Source organism: Bubalus bubalis, chromosome 5 (assembly GCF_019923935.1).
Source record: "Bubalus bubalis isolate 160015118507 breed Murrah chromosome 5, NDDB_SH_1, whole genome shotgun sequence".
Classification (NCBI taxonomy): domain Eukaryota; kingdom Metazoa; phylum Chordata; class Mammalia; order Artiodactyla; family Bovidae; genus Bubalus; species Bubalus bubalis.
Window position 1 is genome coordinate 79,982,172 of NC_059161.1, and position 17,825 is coordinate 79,999,996.

General features: G+C 53.3%; 1 protein-coding gene, 1 long non-coding RNA gene and 1 other non-coding gene across 3 annotated transcripts; 1 reads left to right on the forward strand and 2 right to left on the reverse strand.

Annotated features, from left to right (window-relative positions):
• Window positions 1-210: 210 nt before the first annotated feature.
• LOC123333750 lies at window positions 211-7,035 on the forward strand. The gene is made up of 3 exons (XR_006551258.2): window positions 211-426; window positions 5,723-5,851; window positions 6,351-7,035. It is a non-coding gene; the product is annotated as an uncharacterized LOC123333750 (long non-coding RNA).
• Window positions 7,036-7,298: 263 nt separating this feature from the next.
• On the reverse strand, window positions 7,299-17,825 carry OPTC (opticin). Its single transcript, XM_025277703.3, has 7 exons — window positions 16,690-17,825; window positions 14,949-15,159; window positions 14,068-14,203; window positions 10,698-10,856; window positions 9,780-9,982; window positions 8,068-8,163; window positions 7,299-7,640 (listed from the first exon to the last, which is right to left on the reverse strand). The coding sequence occupies exons 2-7, from the start codon at window positions 15,150-15,152 to the stop codon at window positions 7,470-7,472; spliced, it is 969 nt and encodes a 322-aa protein (XP_025133488.2). The 5' UTR covers window positions 15,153-15,159; window positions 16,690-17,825; the 3' UTR covers window positions 7,299-7,469.
• On the reverse strand, window positions 16,146-16,256 carry LOC112582632. Its single transcript, XR_003107038.1, has one exon. It is a non-coding gene; the product is annotated as a U6 spliceosomal RNA (small nuclear RNA).

Below are 17,825 nucleotides of genomic sequence, written 5' to 3' on the forward strand. Positions count from 1 at the left end.
AGGTCCGAGGACCGGAGTGAGGACCGCAGGTAGAACAAACAGCACTCCTGGCTAGCCCAACTTACAGAGGGCAGGCCCAGGGGGAGGGAAAACATATAAAAAGAGGAGCCAAAGGGCCAGGGCTCTCTCCTCTCTTCGCGTCTTTGGGTTGGCATGCCCTCACGCCTCGAGGATGTATATTCCTGATATTTTCTAAATAAAATTGAGCTGTAACACGGAGCTGTAACACTGATCTGTTTAAGAGCTAAAACACGATCTGTTCGAGACCTGAGAGCTTTAACACGGTCTGTCCGAGAGCTATGGCACGCCGAGGGCTCTATCGTCCGTCGCTTCGAATTTTTGTTGAGACGAGACAGAACCGAGGAAAATACACTCGCCTGACACTCCCACCGTGATGGAGGAGCTGCGGCTGCCTGCGGTGTTCAGGTGGGTGTGTCTCCCTTTCGGGGTGCTGGTGTCTCTGCCTTGTTTATTGCTGCTTCTCTGCCAGTTGTCATGGAGGTTACTTGGAAAACAAAATTCTTCCACCCATCAGAGTTCAGCTTGGGTATAGGGTGGTGGGAACTTTCTTGGTGATGGCAACGAACAAACACGTTCCCATTCCTCTTCCGATATTTCAGGCAGGGGCTGAGAGGGCAGTTCCTGGGCTCTGAGTTGAAAGAAACAGGCAGTACAGTTGGTACTGTACTTCTTGCCCCCTAAGTTGCAGTGTGCAAGAATGGCAGGGGCAGAGAGGCAGGCATGGCCAGCCTGGGCCGCCTCGCTAGGAGGTCATCTCCGTTAGGAAGACCTAATGGCAGGAGCTGTAACCTGGAACACACCGCCCTCGGACTGCTGTCATTCTGTTTACCAATGCAAGGGAAGGAGCCTATTGTATTCAGGGTGAAAGAAGCGGAAAGAATTTGGTGAATAGAAGATCAGGAGCCAAGAAATTGAGCACAGAGACAATGGGTAGGAAGGGAAGTGGTGTGGGAAGGGAGATCTAGTCTGGAAAGCTTGGAGGAGTCAGGTGTGTGGGTGCCACCACTGGGGCAGAGAGGGAGCAGAAAAGAAGCTGTTTACGATCAGATTTCTGCAGAAGGCTGCCTCCCCCCTGCCATGGAGCTGGCCGCATAGTGTTCACTGGGTGTGTTCCCTAAGCAAGGCTCCTATAGAAGTGTGAGGTTACCAGGAATGTCAGACACCCAGCATCAATCCAGGACTAGAGGGCTTTGCAGCCAGGCCAAGTTTGAATTTCCATTCCAAGTCGCCTCTTACTTGCTGAGTGACCTTGGACAAGGAACTTAACATCTCAGAGTTCTACAAAATTGAGACAGTGCCCGCTTCATAGAGCTACTTTGGAGATTAAATGTAACCATGCAAGCAATGCCAAGGGCTGGCCAAGGCCAGGCAATAGCGTCCTGCAAATGGTGGCTGGCTAGGTCTGGGCAGCCTAGAGCTCTGGCTCTTGCTTAAAACCAGGGGAAGCCACCTTGTGCACTAGATAAAGCCCTGCCTACACAGTGGGGCTTGGACTAAAGAGCTCTGAGGAATTTCGAAGCCTGGATTTCTCCCCATCTTTCTCTGCTGCTGCTGCTAAGTCACTTCAGTCGTATCCGACTCTGTGTGACCCCATAGATGGCAGTCTACCAGGCTCCCCCGTCCCTGGGATTCTCTAGGCAGGAACACTGGAGTGGGTTGCCATTTCCTTCTCCAATGCATGAAAATGAAAGTGAAGTCGCCCAGGTGTGTCCGACTCTTAGCGATCCCATGGACTGTACCCTGCCAGGCTCCTCCGTCCATGGGATTTTCCAGGCAAAAGAGTACTGGAGCAGGGTGCCATTGCCATCTTTCTCTACCTCCCATAATCTCTGCAGAGATCATGCCCTGATCTGCTGACTTTAAAACGGACCCTATTTTTCAGACTGATTTGTTCAAAGGGTTACCAGAATCCATACGGGCAAGGTGACTTTAAGCCAACTATACAGAGATGATCTGGAAGACTTTAATCCTTAAAGCCAACACTGTTTCCCTCTTCTGAAGGGAGCTTTAGCTTGGACCATCTGTGTAACTGCTTACTATCTTCCTACTTTGCAGAGCGTTTCTGGCATGGGGGCTATGGGCATCCCTTTGTCCTGGCATTTTTATGCATGACCAGAGTCCTACCTCTCCTCTGCTCATGCCAATCCCCACTTCCCCCAGCACTTTCCCCAAGGCCACAAGCTCACCTGCCATTGCTTGTTTCCAGGGTTCAAACCTGCCAACCTGCTTGTCTCCCAGGACATGGCTCTGTGGGGGTTTCTTAGGTCCCCAAGAGAGGTGCTGCCCCTCTGGCAGACCCTGCACTCCAGGAGCCCATCCTGGGATGCAGTTTCCTCTCTGGGGGAGGGAAGCACTTCCTGTGAGACTCCAAGACAGTTATTCTTTGGTGGGTGGATACTGATCATGTGTAACGTGCGACCCAAGAGGTGTTGCTTCTCGTGTCAAGAGGGGTCAGGACGGATGTCCATGTCCCAGATTCCTGGGAGAGTTTGGTCTTTGGTCCTAGACAAGAAAAATAATGAGGATGGGGAGAGACACCTCGCCCACCAGGCTTGTTTATGCCTTGAGCCATGGAACTAGGCTGAGCGGCCCCAAGCAGGAGGCAGCCAGGGTATGGTGCTCGCATGACTTGCCACACGTCACACAGCACATCAGGGCTTGGGGTGGTCAGACTCAGGGCTCTGGAGTCTCATTCCAGTGCTCTTCCCGGCGTTTCCTCCTGTGTGTGAATTATGTGTTAGACACACACCAGAGATGAGGGTTCTGGGCAATGGGGCTGGGACCCGCGGTGCCAGAAGGCTAAGCACTGTTTGCTCCAGGGCCTGGGGCGCAGCAGGGGCTGCAGGAAAGGGGCCAGATGCAGAGGGGAAGAGAGAGCAGATGTAGCATGCTCTGTATGTGTGTGCTGCAAGGTGTGCACACGCGTGTCCCAGCCATAGGTGTGGCCATGCCCGGGAGGGATGAACAGGCCGGTCTGAAGACGAGAAGCAGGTCTGAGCTGGGGAGGCTGAGCAGTGAGACAGGCAGGACATGGTCGCTCGGCTGCGTCATCACCCTTGGAAGAGCAGGGAGACTCGGAAGCTGTGGGGAAAGAAGCGGCCCCCTCCACATGCAGACCCTCTTCAAGCTGCCAGCAGCCGCGGGAGGGAGTCTGTGAGATGGTGGCTCCGGGGGATGGGAAGCTGGTCCGGCTGAGAGAGATGACCTTGAAAGAGGGGAGAGGCCTAACCAGCTGGTGTCTAGTGTGTGGAGCGGGGAGGGGCAGGCCTAGGGGAGGAGAGAGGGAGAGAGCCAGACAGGGTGGGGGGGGACAGCGGGCGGGGCGGGCCCACCCCTGCGGTGCCTCCCTCCTTTGGGCTGGAAACAGGGACACAGGAGCACGGGGGTGCTGGGCTGTCTGCACGCCTGCTGGGTGGGGGCAGAGACAGGGTGCAGCGCGTCCTTGAGTCCCCCTCATCACCTCCGGTGCACCGTCCGCGTGCAGGCCGGCAGCTCTGCGGGTGGCGGGCACTTGGCCAGTCTGGGAAATGCTCTCTGCTTTTCAAAGAGCTCTTGGGGAGTGGGGAGGGGGCTGCTGACCCATGGCTCCAGCAGGCAGGGCTGGGATTCCCATTTCTCCTGCGGAGTTCCCAAGTGAAGGTTGTCGCCCCCACTCCCCCTTGTGTTCCTACGTGTTAAGTCAACTGGCTCTTGAGCAAATCACTTAGCCTTCCATTTTCTATCTGTAAAGCAGAGATAATAATACCGTCTGCACAGAGTTATAGGGACTATAAATTCAACCCCATATGTCAAAGAGATCAGCAAAGTGCCAATTTACAACATAAGCATAGAGATTATTATTCAGGGAGGAAATTTAAGGGAAGACAAGCAGCAAGGCAAGGTCAGGGTGAGGAAACCCTCTCCGGCTCCTTCCATTCCCCACCCATCCCTTGCTGGCCTGAGCTGGCTGTGGAGTTGAGGACAGGTGGGCGGACAGGGCGGTCACGGCAAACGCTCCCCCTTCACTCTGCCTCTTCCCAGACAGTCACAGAACTGGTCAGGGCACCTGCCTGGAGCTAGAACCATCCTGAAGGCCACAGGGGTGTTGTGTGTGTGGGGGAGTGCTCCCCTTTTCTCAAGGTTGGCAGGAGGGCCACCAGGAGCCACCCATGAGCAAGGGTCCTCGCCAAGTGTGCCACGGTGGAGCACGGTGCTGCCTGCCACCGAGGACCTGCACGAGGGAGGCTAGGAAAGACTGGCTCTTGGAAGAGGTGGATCTAAAACCAGCACAGCCCTGTCCAACGGCGTCAGCGGTGAGGCGCTTCCCTGCCTGACTGGACCCCCGCAGCCCACTCCTCTCTGCTCTCCCTTTCCCGCAGGGGTGGCTCATTCCCGTCTTTCCATTCCTCACGACAGGAGACCCTCAGTTCGGATAAAGAGGCACCCTCTCTTTCCCCTGACAGGCTCCAACCCTAGCTTCTCTAGGTCCCGGAGGAGAGCCCCCAGCTCCTTCAGTGAAGATGTGACAGCTGCTGGGATTTCTCCCCCCCGCCCCTCCCTGGGTCACAGGAGGGCCCAGAGATGCATTGTTTAGAATTTCTGCAGGGGGGCGGCCAACAAGGGCATGCTTTCTGTTCCTTGGGTTTCCCTTGCCAAAAATAGGGGATTAGTTAGGAGGCAGCTGCAGAGGCAGCAGGCCCCTGGGGAAATTCTACCCCGCACAGCAGGCTCAGCCTCAGGGGGGAGACTGCCTGCTGGGCTGGCCTTGACAGCGGTGCCTGCGCTGTGTGTGCTGTGAGAACAAGACTCAGTTCCCTGGGCTTAGAGGGCCCCAGGTTTGAATCCTGGCCCTGCCACTTATTAGCTGTGTGGATGTGGGTACCTCCCTTCCATAAGCTTGTTTCGCTATCCACAGTATGGAGATCAACATCTCTATTAACTAGAGTGGTGCTTGGGGCTAAGTGAGTTGATGTGCATAAATACTCCTAATACACATCTGGCAGATTCCAGGAGTCCAGAAATCCTTAGTCCACTTCTGCTACATGAGACCAGGGTCAGATGCCTTTCTTAGCACATATTAACCTCGGGGTGTGAGGGTATGATGCAGTTTCTGGTACTGGAGAGCCCCACTTCTGGAAAATTTCTTCGCTTCTTTTTACTGGATTATTTCAAATCAGGGTTTCTTGCACTCAGGGATCTTGTGGTTTCCAGCTGCCGCATGCCAAGGCCGTATCATAATCAAATACAGCGGGATATGGAGGGGGTGTGACTGGGGGATGAGAGAGAGAGAGAGGTCCTTGGGTCCTGGAATCCTTGGATCCCTAGGGAGAGAGAGGGCAGACACAGCAGCAACTAAACCGGGCCTCCCTCACCACCCACTCACAGCTTGCAACTTGTGTGTGGAGTCTTCTCTAGTTCTCAAATTCTTCATCTGAAGAACGCGAATAACAATCCCTGACTGGTTGTCTGAGAGCACTGACCTGCGCCTCCACAGCGCTTGCAGAAGTGCTAGACAGAGGCAGAGGAGGCAGACACGCGGGTCCCCTCCCGTGCGGGCCTGTTCATCCAGACCTGAGGACCACCTGGGACACTGAGTGGTTGCTTGGCTGGCTCCTAGTCCTTCGGCTTTCAGCTTAGACATTGATTCTTCAAGGTCTCTTGGACCCTTAACCGTGTCCCCCTTCTGTAAGGTCTCATAGCATTTTGTATATTCCTTTTACAGTATTTATCATGCGTTGAATAGTCTGTGGTTACTTGTGTGATTACCTGTTCAACACATGTCTTCCACACTCAGCTCTAAGTTCCATGAAGAAAAGGAGTATGTCTGCTGCATATCATCTGCACATGGCAGGTAGGTGCTGAACACAACCCTCGCTTGAATGAATACATGCGCTGCCTGCCTCACCAGGTAGCTCAGTGGTTAAGAAGCCGCCAATGCAGGAGATGCAAGGGACGTGGGTTTGATCCCTGTGTTGGGACGATCCCCTGGAGAAGGAAATGGCAACCCGCTCCAGTATTCTTGCCTGGAAAATCCCATGGACAGAGGAGCCTGGGGGGCTACAGTCCGTGGGGTCACAAAGAGTCAGACATGACTGAGCGACTGAGCACACACACCCCTCTTCTATGCTCCAATCAACACCTGATGCCAAGCACTCATCTATTACAACCCCCTTGCCCACAAAGTCCTTCTGAGAAGAAAGATGACATCTCTCCTACCATTATAATTCCAGGAGTAAGTTGGTTAGATCATAGTTGTCCTCTTTGTTCTCCCAGCACAGTGGGCCCTGCCCTGAATCCAGGAAAGCTGCAGATGAGTAATTGCTGTATTTATTCATTTACCTTTGCACAAGACTGCCCTCTGGTGGTTAAACACAGAAGAGAGCGTGGCCAGGAAGAGCCAGGAGTAGGTAAGCGCGGCAAGAAGGGCCTCCAGAGGAAGACACGTGTCCGTTCTCCATCCTTGGGAAAGGCTCCCTCCAAGTCTAACAGCAAGCCCCGGCACAGGAAAAGCAAGGAGCTTTCAAAAGCCCCAGAAACCCCACCCTACCCGCATTGGGGTGGCCTGGAGATAGGGGGAAGCTAGTTTAAACAGCTGTTTTCATCCTCAGCGGTGCTGGCAAAGGCTTAAGAACAGGCTCTCTCTCTAACAAAATCCTAACACGTAGCGTTTACTAATTCTGTGGTATAAATACTCCCACCGTGGCCAATTTCAAATGACCAGTGTGATGTCACTAAAAGCATGTCATTATATAGTATTTCCACCGCACAGATACCACAGACATAATTAAGTTCAAGAACATGGTTAATAGTAAAAGATGGTAAAATAATTGGCAAGTGATGAGTTTGAGTATTTATTACATTTGTTTTCAACATAGAATATTTAATTGTGAGCTTATATGATTTACTTTTTAATAATGACTGCATTTAACAACTGGCTTGAAAAATTCTGGAAAATTTAATAATCAGTTCTTGCAAGCCTAGTAGTAAGAACTAGCTCCAGCACACGACTGCTTATTCCCCTTCCTCTTCTCTTTCTGTCCCTCCTCTGCTTCTTACATGATTCTCTTGGCCTTCTGTGTGGGTAGGAAGAATCGGGAATATGGGAAAGAGCTTTGCTGCAGACATCTCTATTCTTTGATCCAGGAGCCATAAGGTGTTAAGGAAAGAGGATGGAGAAATGTAAATCTGGCTCCTGGAGGACATTTCAGTGTGTGTGCACATGTGTGTGTGTGTGCATATGCATGTGTGCACGGGTGCGTGTGCGCGCGCATCTGCACGTGTGTGCATGTATGTGTGTGTGCACCATGTGTGTGTGCATGTGTGTGCACCATGGGTGTGTGCATTGTGCGTGCACGCGTGTGCATGTGTGTGTGTGTGTGTTGAGGCAGGGGGGGCAGTGGATTTCTGCTCTGGATCTTGAGGCTGACTAACGCCCGGATAAAAGGTCGCTGTTTAGGGGGCGGGCAGACTTAGACAAAGCGGCCCGTGGGGAGCCGAGGCAGGCAGAAATACGCGCTGGGGAAGAGGCTCAGGTTGATGGGGTTGCCGTCCAGGCGGATGTCTTCCAGCTGCCTCCTGGTGTGTCTGTGCTCCTCGGCGTCACAGAAGGTGTCCCTCTGCATGGTCTCTATCATGTTATTCTGGAGAGAACACACCGACCGCTGTGCCGCTCCTCTGCCCTCAGGCCTCGCCCCATCAGCTCACCTCCCCTCTGCAGCTGGAGACACCGAGGCCCAGAAGGCCGGGGCCACAAACAAGGAAGGAGGCCGGGGACCCACTGAGGACGGAGAGAGGGGGCACGGAGGGGGTGGGGACAGAGGGCGAGGGGAGGGGAGCAGGAGTGAGCACTGGGTGAGATGGGTAAGAACGCGGAGGGGAAGTGTTTTAAAGGGCAGGAAGGGGAAAGAATGAGATGGAGGCTGTAGACAGTGGTCTGAGTGAGACATGCCAACTCTGCTGGCCAAGCTCTCAGTGACGGAGACCCACCACTGCTGAAGAGGGCTCCCTGCAGTCTGACCTCCACCTTCTGTGCTGTCCAAGACCCCTGTTCTCGGGGAAGCCACTCACCTGCAGGTGCAGTGAACGCAGGCTCAGGGGCAGGGACTGGGGGATGGCGTCCAGCAGGTTATCGGCCAGGTAGAGGAACTGCAGCTTCTCCAGTGCCTGGGGAGGGGGCAAAGGATGCGGGAGGCTGGTGGGCTCTGTGGGGCCCAAGGAGTAAGGGGCGCTGATGTGACCCCACTCCTCCACTCCTGGGCCCGTCTCCTGGGCCTCAGCCAGGTGCCAGGTTCTGAGCTGGGTGCTTCAGGGATGGTTCATCTCCTCCCACCGGCTGCAGAAGGAACAGCTGCTGCAGCTGAGGGCCATGAAGGGGCTCAGCAGTGTCGGGGGGACTCTGGGAGGAGCAAGCAAGGGGCAGGGATGGCTGGGAAACAGGCCGGTAGGACATTCGGGCCCAGCTTCAACATCCCTGCTATCAGAAGGGACTTTCCCAAGTGAAAAGTCTCCAGATGCTAAATCTGGACCAAATATGGAGAGCTCCGATGGGAGATACTCGGACCAGCATAAGGAGAGCCGCAGGCACGATGGGGAAGATTGTGCGTGTGAGTGTGACAGCCGGGGTGTCAGTCTCACTCACAGCTCTCTCCGTTCCCCCACTGGGACTGTCCCCAGGGCTCCCTGGACCACTGAGTGGGCAGCCCAGGGGGCCGTATCTGTGCATGCGTTTAGCCCTTCCCATTGAAACTGGCCAGCCAGGGACCAACCAGATTGTCTCTCTTGAGAAATTGCTCCTAGAAGGACAAAGCTTGGTCAGTTAGTGGTGGGTTCTGAAAACAAAAAGATATGCAAAGTGAGAGCAGGAATCAGTACAAACTCCAAGTCAAGTCACATGTTAGTCCAAGTTTCTGGGGAGCAGAAGGTGAGTGTGTGGGGAACACTGGTGCCCAGGGAGGTGAATGAACAGGTGCAAAGAAGGAACCCAAGAGGCCAGAGGCCCCAAGAGGGAGAGGGGGAGTTGCTGGTGGCTTAGATGAAGACACTGGGGCTTGGCTTTTCTGGTGAGTGGCCTGAGGGGAGCTCTAAAAACGGTTCTCTATCCACTTGACCCGGAAATCAAGAGGTTTAAATCTTCTTGTTCACGTTAAGAACTTTTGTGAAACTGCCCAGGTCATTAAGGGTATGCATATCTGAAGGGCCACCAAGTATCTGAAAGATGTCACTTTACAGAAGCAATATGCGCCGCCATTCATTGTTACAATGGCAGGTGTGCCCAGGCCAAAGGGGCTGGATGAGGGTCCGTGGCCCAAAGAGTGCTGAATTTTTACTGCACATGCTCAGAAGTGCAGAGAGTAATGCTGGACTGAAAGGCTTAGATTTCTGGCCACTCAGCATCTCATGTGAACAAAGCCCCAAAGATGCAGCTCAGGACTTGGATCAACACAGACATGAGCTCCCCCTGCCATGTTGAGATGACCCTTACTGAAAAAGAACAGATTGTTCCTAAACCAGAAGAGGACATCTGCACAGAAGAAAAAGATATCCTTTCAGAAGAAACAGAGGAAACAAAAACTGATGGCCTGGGAATAAAGGCCACAAAAAATAAATGCAAATAAAAGCAAAAGATAAAAAAAAAAGAAAATGACATTTGACTTTCATGCCCCAGAGCAGGGTTGGGACAGAGACATTCCACGAGGGCCAGGTGTGTGTGTGTGTATGTGTGTGTGTGGCTGTGGGCCCAGAGGGCATGCAGCAGACAGGGGTGCAAGGCCTTGGCTCACCCTGAAGGCTTCAGGCTGTATCCCTGAGCTCTGGAGCCGATTCATGCGGACGTCCAGGACCTCAATGCTGGTGGGCAGTGTGGGTAGTGCCACGAGCTTGTTCTCAGGGAGGATCAGATCCCGCAGAGCAGGCAGCAGGCGGAGGGCCTTGTCATCGATGGAGGAGATGGAATTGCCAGAGAGGTCAATCCTCTTCAGTTTTGCTAAGAGGTGCAGAGCAGAACACAGGGACACGCCATCTCCCCTTGCTCCTGCTGGAGCTGCCCACGCCCTTCTCCTGTCTCAGCACAGGGGAGGCGGGCCAGTGCTCTGCTTGCACCAGGGTCAAATCAGAAGGAAGAACTTGATAAACCTGGGAAAGTCCTCAGATTCCGTGATACCTTTCCCTGGAGTGTTCTGTCCTGTGTGGATGGGCTTGGAAGAAGGCTTTGAGGGTAAGACCCAACAGGTGCAGGAATTCCTGGATCCATCCTACTTCTACCTGTGAGTTTACACAAACTAACAAAAGAACCCAAAAAACTCTGAGGCCCGGGAAGCCTGTCAACAATGAGCGGTAGAACCTGGGTTATAGACCAGCTTTAGCATGGTTTTGTTCAGAGGCCAGGAGGGCAGAGAGCTACAGCTGCTAGGACAGCCTGAAAACAGGCTTGCTCATAGCTTCTCCTCCCCAGCTTCCCATAGCTTGGTGGAGCAAAAACAAGAACAGATCACTTCTGCCGCAGAAGAACCTACAAGGCCAGGAATTAGACTAATTTCCAGGCTGGAGAGACTGAAAGCCACAGCGAAGGGCTGACACAGATGGGGCATGCTAATGACTGCTCGGTGTTGCTGAGTGGCAAGGGGAAGAACCGAGGGGTTCCCTCTGCCCACCCACTCTTTTCTTTGCCAGGACATACTCACATATACATATATACATACTCAGCCCTTTGAAGTCTCCAGCCCGAATGTGGCTGATGCGGTTGAACCGAGCGTATAAGTAGGCAGTCGTCTGCGGAAGAGGAGGGATGTTCTCCAGGTCCGCGTCGTCACAGTACACAGAGGAACCAAGGCACACGCAGATCAGACAGGTCGGCAGGCCTGGTCCAGGTGGAGGAGAGAACACAGGGAGACCCCCACACCCTCGTGAGACCCCCTCAGCCTCTGGGACCAGTGGGAGACACACACACACACCTGTGAAACTCCGTCAGCCTCTGGGACCAGTGGGAGACACACACACACACACCCCTGTGAGACTCCCTCAGCCTCTGGGACCAGTGGGAGACACACACACACACACACACACACACCCCTGTGAGACCCGCTCAGCCTCTGGGACCAGTGGGAGACACACACACACACACACACACACACCCCTGTGAGACCCCCTCAGCCTCTGGGACCAGTGGGAGACACACACACACACACACCCCTGTGAGACTCCCTCAGCCTCTGGGACCAGTGGGAGACACACACACATACACACACACACACCATGAGACTCCCTCAGCCTCTGGGACCAGTGGGAGACACACACACACACACACACACACACACACCTGTGAGACCCCCTCATCCTCTGGGACCAGTGGGAGACACACACACACACACCCCTGTGAGACTCCCTCAGCCTCTGGGACCAGTGGGAGACACACACACACACACACACCCCCCTGTGAGACCCCCTCAGCCTCTGGGACCAGTGGGAGACACACACACACACACACACCCCTGTGAGACTCCCTCAGCCTCTGGGACCAGTGGGAGACACACACACACACACACACACCCCTGTGAGACTCCCTCAGCCTCTGGGACCCGTGGAAGACACACACACACACACACACACACACACCTGTGAGACCCCCTCAGCCTCTGGGACCAGTGGGAGACACACACACACACACACACACACACACACACACACCTGTGAGACCCCCTCAGCCTCTGGGACCAGTGGGAGACACACACACACACACACACACCCCTGTGAGACTCCCTCAGCCTCTGGGACCCGTGGAAGACACATACACACACACACCCCTGTGAAACTCCGTCAGCCTCTGGGACCAGTGGGAGACACACACACACACACACACACACACACCTGTGAGACTCCGTCAGCCTCTGGGACCAGTGGGAGACACACACACACACACACCTGTGAGACTCCATCAGCCTCTGGGACCCGTGGGAGACACACACACACACCTGTGAGACTCCGTCAGCCTCTGGGACCAGTGGGAGACACACACACACACACATACACACCCCTGTGAGACTCCCTCAGCCTCTGGGACCAGTGGGAGACATACACACACACACACACACACACCCCTGTGAGACTCCGTCAGCCTCTGGGACCAGTGGGAGACAGACAGACAGACAGACAGACAGACACACACACCTGTGAGACTCCGTCAGCCTCTGGGACCAGTGGGAGACACACACACACACACATACACACCCGTGAGACTCCGTCAGCCTCTAGGACCAATGGGAGACACACACACACACACACACACACACACACACACCCCCGTGAGACTCCGTCAGCCTCTGGGACCAAAGGCCCTGGCCAAGGAGTGTCTGACCTGAGGTCCCCCGTGTCCCTCGGGTTACCACCCAGACCGACTGTCACAGTGCCCCCGGAAGTGCTGCTGGCTGCCCCGGTCTGGCACTCAGCCATTGACTTCGAGAAGCAGAGCCTCCCTCAATTATTACCGTTATGATCCAAGCCCTTAGTGCCTTCATCAGACCCTGGTCCTGTGTAGATTTCCCCGGGCCTATGTGGGTATTTCTAGGACATTTAGGTGCAGCCACAGAGCTGGATGTGTCAGTCTCCTTTCCATGGAGCTTCTCACTGGCCCCCAAGCGCACTGCAGATGATACAAAGCCAGCGCAATGGCCAATGGCTGCTTACTCTGCTACTCGCCTTGCGGGAGAGGAGTTAGGTTTTAGGTGGCTCCAAACCCATAATAGAGCCAAGGTGGACTGCACACTGACTGTCGAGGATTCATTTCCCGTTCTTATGATATCAGCATCTCAGTGTGCTGTTGGGAAACATCCCTCCCCTCTTCTCAGTCTATGACCAGTGGTCATGAGACTTAGGCCAGGCCACTAAGCTCAGACTGGCTTTAACGAGTTGGGACGGTTTTATTGAATACTGTAGACAGTCTCTATCTCTTGCTCTTAGAAAGGACTGCTGCTGCTGCTAAGTCACTTCAGTCGTGTCCGACTCTGTGCGACCCCATAGACGGCAGCCCACCAGGCTCCCCCGTCCCTGGGATTCTCCAGGCAAGAACACTGGAGTGGGTTGCCATTTCCTTCTCCAATGAATGAAAGTGAAAAGTGAAAGTGAAGTTGCTCAGTCGTGTCTGACTCTTAGCGACCTCATGGACTGCAGCCTACCAGGCTCCTCCATCCATGGGATTTTCCAGGCAAGAGTACTGGAGTGGGGTGCCATCGCCTTCTCCGCTTAGAAAGGACAGAGTTTGCTAAAGACCACTGCTAGTCCAGCTCAAGGAGGAACTCTGTTGGTAGTGGCAAGGACTCAAGATTAAGAGACAGCTTTTCCTCACCAGCCATGAGTTGACAGTGTACTTATCCCCAGGCCTTGGATGGCAGGTCCAGCTGAGGCCCTTTAAGCCTGGGAGGTCATAGATTCCTGCCTAAAGTGTTTTCTCTAATGATGCCTCATTACCCTGTACCCACTCAAGGCAAACATCTCAAGAGAAGAACAGGAGCTGAGAACAAGCAATTCCGGAATTAACTGCATCCTCCTGTGCCTCAGCTCTGACCCGCAGCAGAGTGCCAACCCCCTACTGATGGATATGCCAGGATCTGAGTCTCCAGGAGGGCCTCAGGGAGTAGGGGAGAAGATACTAGGGAGGGAATTCAAGCTGAAAAGCAAAATAAATTCTTCATTTGCCCCCATGCCAAACGACAGCCACAAAGTTATTTATTCTTCTGTACAGGTTTTAAATTGTCTCTAATCTAATTACCACTCAACCTGCTCCCCCAGCGATGCCATTAATTAAGGCAGGTGGCTTTGCTAGGCACAGGGGAGTTCTTGCTTTCTTTGCCTTCCATCCAGGTTGTGCATTCAGGCAGAAGCATTCAGGAACAGTCAGCCTCTCCCTTTGTTTCCCACGCCCACCCCCTCCGCCCCGACCCCCGCGGCTGTTTGCCCTTCTCTCCTTGACCCTCTGCTCTCCACCTCTGATGACACTCCTCTTTGGCACCCCTGGTGCTCGGTCGTGGCTACCCAGTCTGTGGCCCGTGGCTACTGAGGCTGCGCCTGGGAACTTACCGTGGTTGGCCGGGGCAGCCAGCAGCCCTAGTGTCGGAGGCCTGGCCACGGTGGGGTTTGAAGGGAGTGTCCTTGCAGCTTCTGCGCTCTGAGTAAAATGTGTCCTGGTGAGAGAAGCCAGGCTGGTGCCTTTAACCTGGAGACACAGCACACAGTAAGTCAGTTTTTGCCTGAGAGGAACTTCGTAGTCTGGGGATGTCAGCAACCAATTCCAAGCTTACAGAGAGTCCCTGTGGAGAATGGGGGAGGGTGGGCAGAAAGTGTGACAGGCAAGGACTTTCTGAGCGTCTGGTCCCTCATCACGCTATGGAGGCGGAAAAGGAGGTCCTGACAGGGAGGGCCTAAGCTCAGGGGCCAGCAGGCGGCCAAGCTGGTGGGAGAGCTAGGATCAACTGGGGACCTTCCCTTGCCTGGGGATCAGGCTCACACAGCAAACGAGTGCAGGCTTCACGTCAGCCCCTGCGCAGGCAGGCAGGGCTGAGGAATGGACACGTCAGCCCCTGCGCAGGCAGGCAGGGCTGAGGAATGGACTTGCGAACTGAAGGCAGTCTAGGACAGGCTGTGGCACTCCTTTTTGCTAGGAGAATGTGAGGACACCGCTGGTGTTCCAGTGAGATATACTTTATGGTCTCACTTGAAGGCTGAGGGAGGGAGGGACGTGTGACTTCTAAGGGAAGGCTCACAATTGTTGCTACAAATTTGAAGTTTTGTGTCTTCTTTCTTAGCATTATGTAAGTGACAGTTTCCTGTGGAGGAACAAGAATTTCACTTCCCAGAGAAAGACGGAGGCTTGAGACAGCTGATTACAAGGTAGAGAGGGACCAGGCCTCTGGTTCCCAGTTTCTTTCGGGGAACGCAGTGAGTCTGCTGCGTGGCCTCACCTGGGGGAGCTGGTCCCCGTAGTCTATGAGCTCATCATAGTTGCTTGGATCGATGACCTCATCGTAGTTGTCCAGGCTCAGGACATAGTCCCCCAGATGCAGAATGGCATAAGGATCGCCTTCCCTCTCCTCCTTTGAGAGAGATGCTGCTCTTGCTTCCTGCAGCATCAGGATCAGAAGGCTCAGTAAGGCCAAGAGCTTCATGGGGGTCCTGGCAGGTGGGGAGTGGAATGAGAATGGAGCCGAATCACCAAGGTGTCCAGCCCTGGGGGAACAGCTCACACACTCATCCCACTTCCCACCCCTACACTTGCAGACCCTGAAGCTGTTCGCCACACACTTAGTGTCTTCAGTGTAAGTGCAGGCTCCCTCCACGCTGGGGCTACATCTCAGGGCACGTCTCCTGTCGGCCCCCGCTTTAGTCTCGTCCACACACTGATACTCATTCACGCGCGCAGGAATGTGCAGGCACCTGGCAAAATCTCATTTACTCATCTCAACACACACACTCATGCGTGTCCCCCTGTCTACATCACTCCATACTAACTAGGCATACAGAGATGTGCTCTCTTATACAGTCACCCATTCAGAGTACAACTATTAGCCACTACACTAGATTTAGAGAAACTTCACCATTAAGGAAACCTGTGGTTTTTAAGAAGATCATTCATTCATTCTTGCCTTTGCCTGACAAACATGTATGAGCTATCTTAATAGTCCCAGGTCCTGGATTTGTCTCTGGGGGCACAGAAATAAATAGGGCAAGCCTAGTTCCAGGAATGCCTAATCCATTTAAGGAACATAGGCTTAAAAATTGATTCCAGTTAGAATTGACTACAGAAAAGAATGTTAGTTTTAAAATATATTTATGAACTCAGCTTTTTCTAAACAAAAGATTATAGAAACAAAAGAACTCTTTGTGTATGGTTGTACACACCCAGAAAGTTCCGTAGGTATCTGTACAGATGAGTTCAAATGTTCACGCATGTTCATCCACATATGCACAGAGGGGTCAGGGAATGTGTGTCATGTGGGTGTGAAGCACCTGGTGCATTTCTGATAACACATCTTTCCCCAAGTCAGCTGCACGAGTCTCTAGGAGACTCTCTTTTTTTCCCTTCAATTTTTAAAATTGAAGTATAGTTGATTTACAGTGTTGGGCCAATCTTTGCTGTATAGCAAAGTGATTCAGTTATAAAAAATATGGAACGCTTCATGACTTTGCATGTTATCCTTGTGCAGGGATCATGCTAATCTTCTGTATCACCCCCATTTTATTTTGTTTTTCATTTTTTAATCGGATGATAATTGCTTTACAATGTTGTGTTGGTTTCTGCCATACAACTCGAACCAGTCATAATTAATATTGATAAAGTGTGTGTGTGTGTGTGTGTGTGTGTAGCGCATATATATATGCTGCTAAAGCGAGCACTTTCCCTCTTTCTTAATTTTTGCTGGGCAAGGGGGTAAGCCCCCATCCATAGCAAGAGCTGTCTCTTAAAAAAAAAAAAAAAAAAAAAAAAAAAAAAGAGCTGTCTCTTCAACTTACCTCCGACACCTTACTCCAAACCAAATTATATAATCAAAAATCTCTTCAAGAAGAAAGCCCTAAGACGAGTTACTGCCACCCTCCAACCTCAACGCCAACACCCCAGCCCGCTGCACCCGGTGCTCCCCTCCACCCACACTCGCCCTCACTTGCGCACCAATAGGCCTAACACCTCAAAGCCCACAACCTTACCCTGTAGACTCTGGGTTCCAAATGGAGCCTCACAGCTTCCAGAGAGGCGGGAACTCTGACGGGGAAGTTATGACCCTCTGAGGGGCCTGGGTAGAAGGTTGCCTGGGGAGGGCGGGGAGCGAGTCAAGCCAATGACTTCTCTCTTTCCTGAGGTCCAGCCGTTTCTTCTCCCCTTTCCTCAGCGGGTCCCTCACGTCACCCCTCTGCTTGGTTGGAAAGACTCTCTCTCCCTCCCCCCAGCCCTCCCCTCCCAGCCCCACACAGACCCCTCCCACCTCCACCTCATCCTTTCCTCTCTCTGTCTGCCGTCTGTCTCTTTTTCTGGCCCACTCTCTTTGAGGGGGCAGGTGGCTACCACCCCTGCAGGGGACACCCACCCCTCAGATCCTGCGCTCTCCAAGAAGAGAAGGCAGCCGTGGAGCTTTGTGGAGGGACAGAGCTCACCTTTCCCGCTTTCTTCAGCCTGAGAGTGACGCGGCTTTGGTTTCAGAGATGGAATCCAAGATTTAAAGAGGCTCACCTGAGGTACTCTGACCAGCACCACCACCTGCCCCCTGGCCCTCTAATATGGGACTGTAAGTGCACAAAAGTCACCGCAGGGAGAGAGATTCAAAGAGGAGATTAACAGGGGACGCGGTAGAATTTGAAAGCCAGCTTCAAGCTCTCTGACAATGATGGAGAGGAAGATACAGGAAACTCTCTGGACCTACAAGAATGGGCCCTAGAAAAGCATTTCCTGATCATAAACACCAGAAAGCATCGTGTGGGGTCCTCAGGTGTCTGAGGAGAATCTCCCCACTCTGGGGTCCTTACCAAAGATGCACTTCTTGGGAGAGACTCTTCTTTCCCTGGTGCCTTTGGCAAGTCCCTGCTGAAGGCAGTGGGAAGGACCTCAGACACCCTCCTCCTGATTCTGCCGTCCTGTATATATGGTTTGCCCAGGTTCTTAGACAATGCTCCTCCTCTCTGCTTCCTCCCGCTAACCACATACTAAATCCCAGCTGCATGGGTCTGAGGATCACTAATTAATCATTCAGTTCAGTTCAGTTCAGTCGCTCAGTCGTGCCTGACTCTTTGCAACCCCATGAATCACAGCATGCCAGGCCTCCCTGTCCATCACCAACTGCCAGAGTACA

What these genes read in the sequence shown, in the direction of transcription:
- OPTC (XM_025277703.3), bottom strand. Translation starts at nt 15,152, where the DNA reads ATGAAGCTCTTGGCCTTACTGAGCCTTCTGATCCTGATGCTGCAGGAA. An exon ending in ACGGGGACCAGCTCCCCCAG is followed by an intron (nt 14,204 to 14,948) that starts GTGAGGCCACGC and finishes CTGTGTCTCCAG; the next exon opens with GTTAAAGGCACCAGCCTGGC. An exon ending in TACAGCCTGAAGCCTTCAGG is followed by an intron (nt 8,164 to 9,779) that starts GTGAGCCAAGGC and finishes CCCCCTCCCCAG; the next exon opens with GCACTGGAGAAGCTGCAGTT.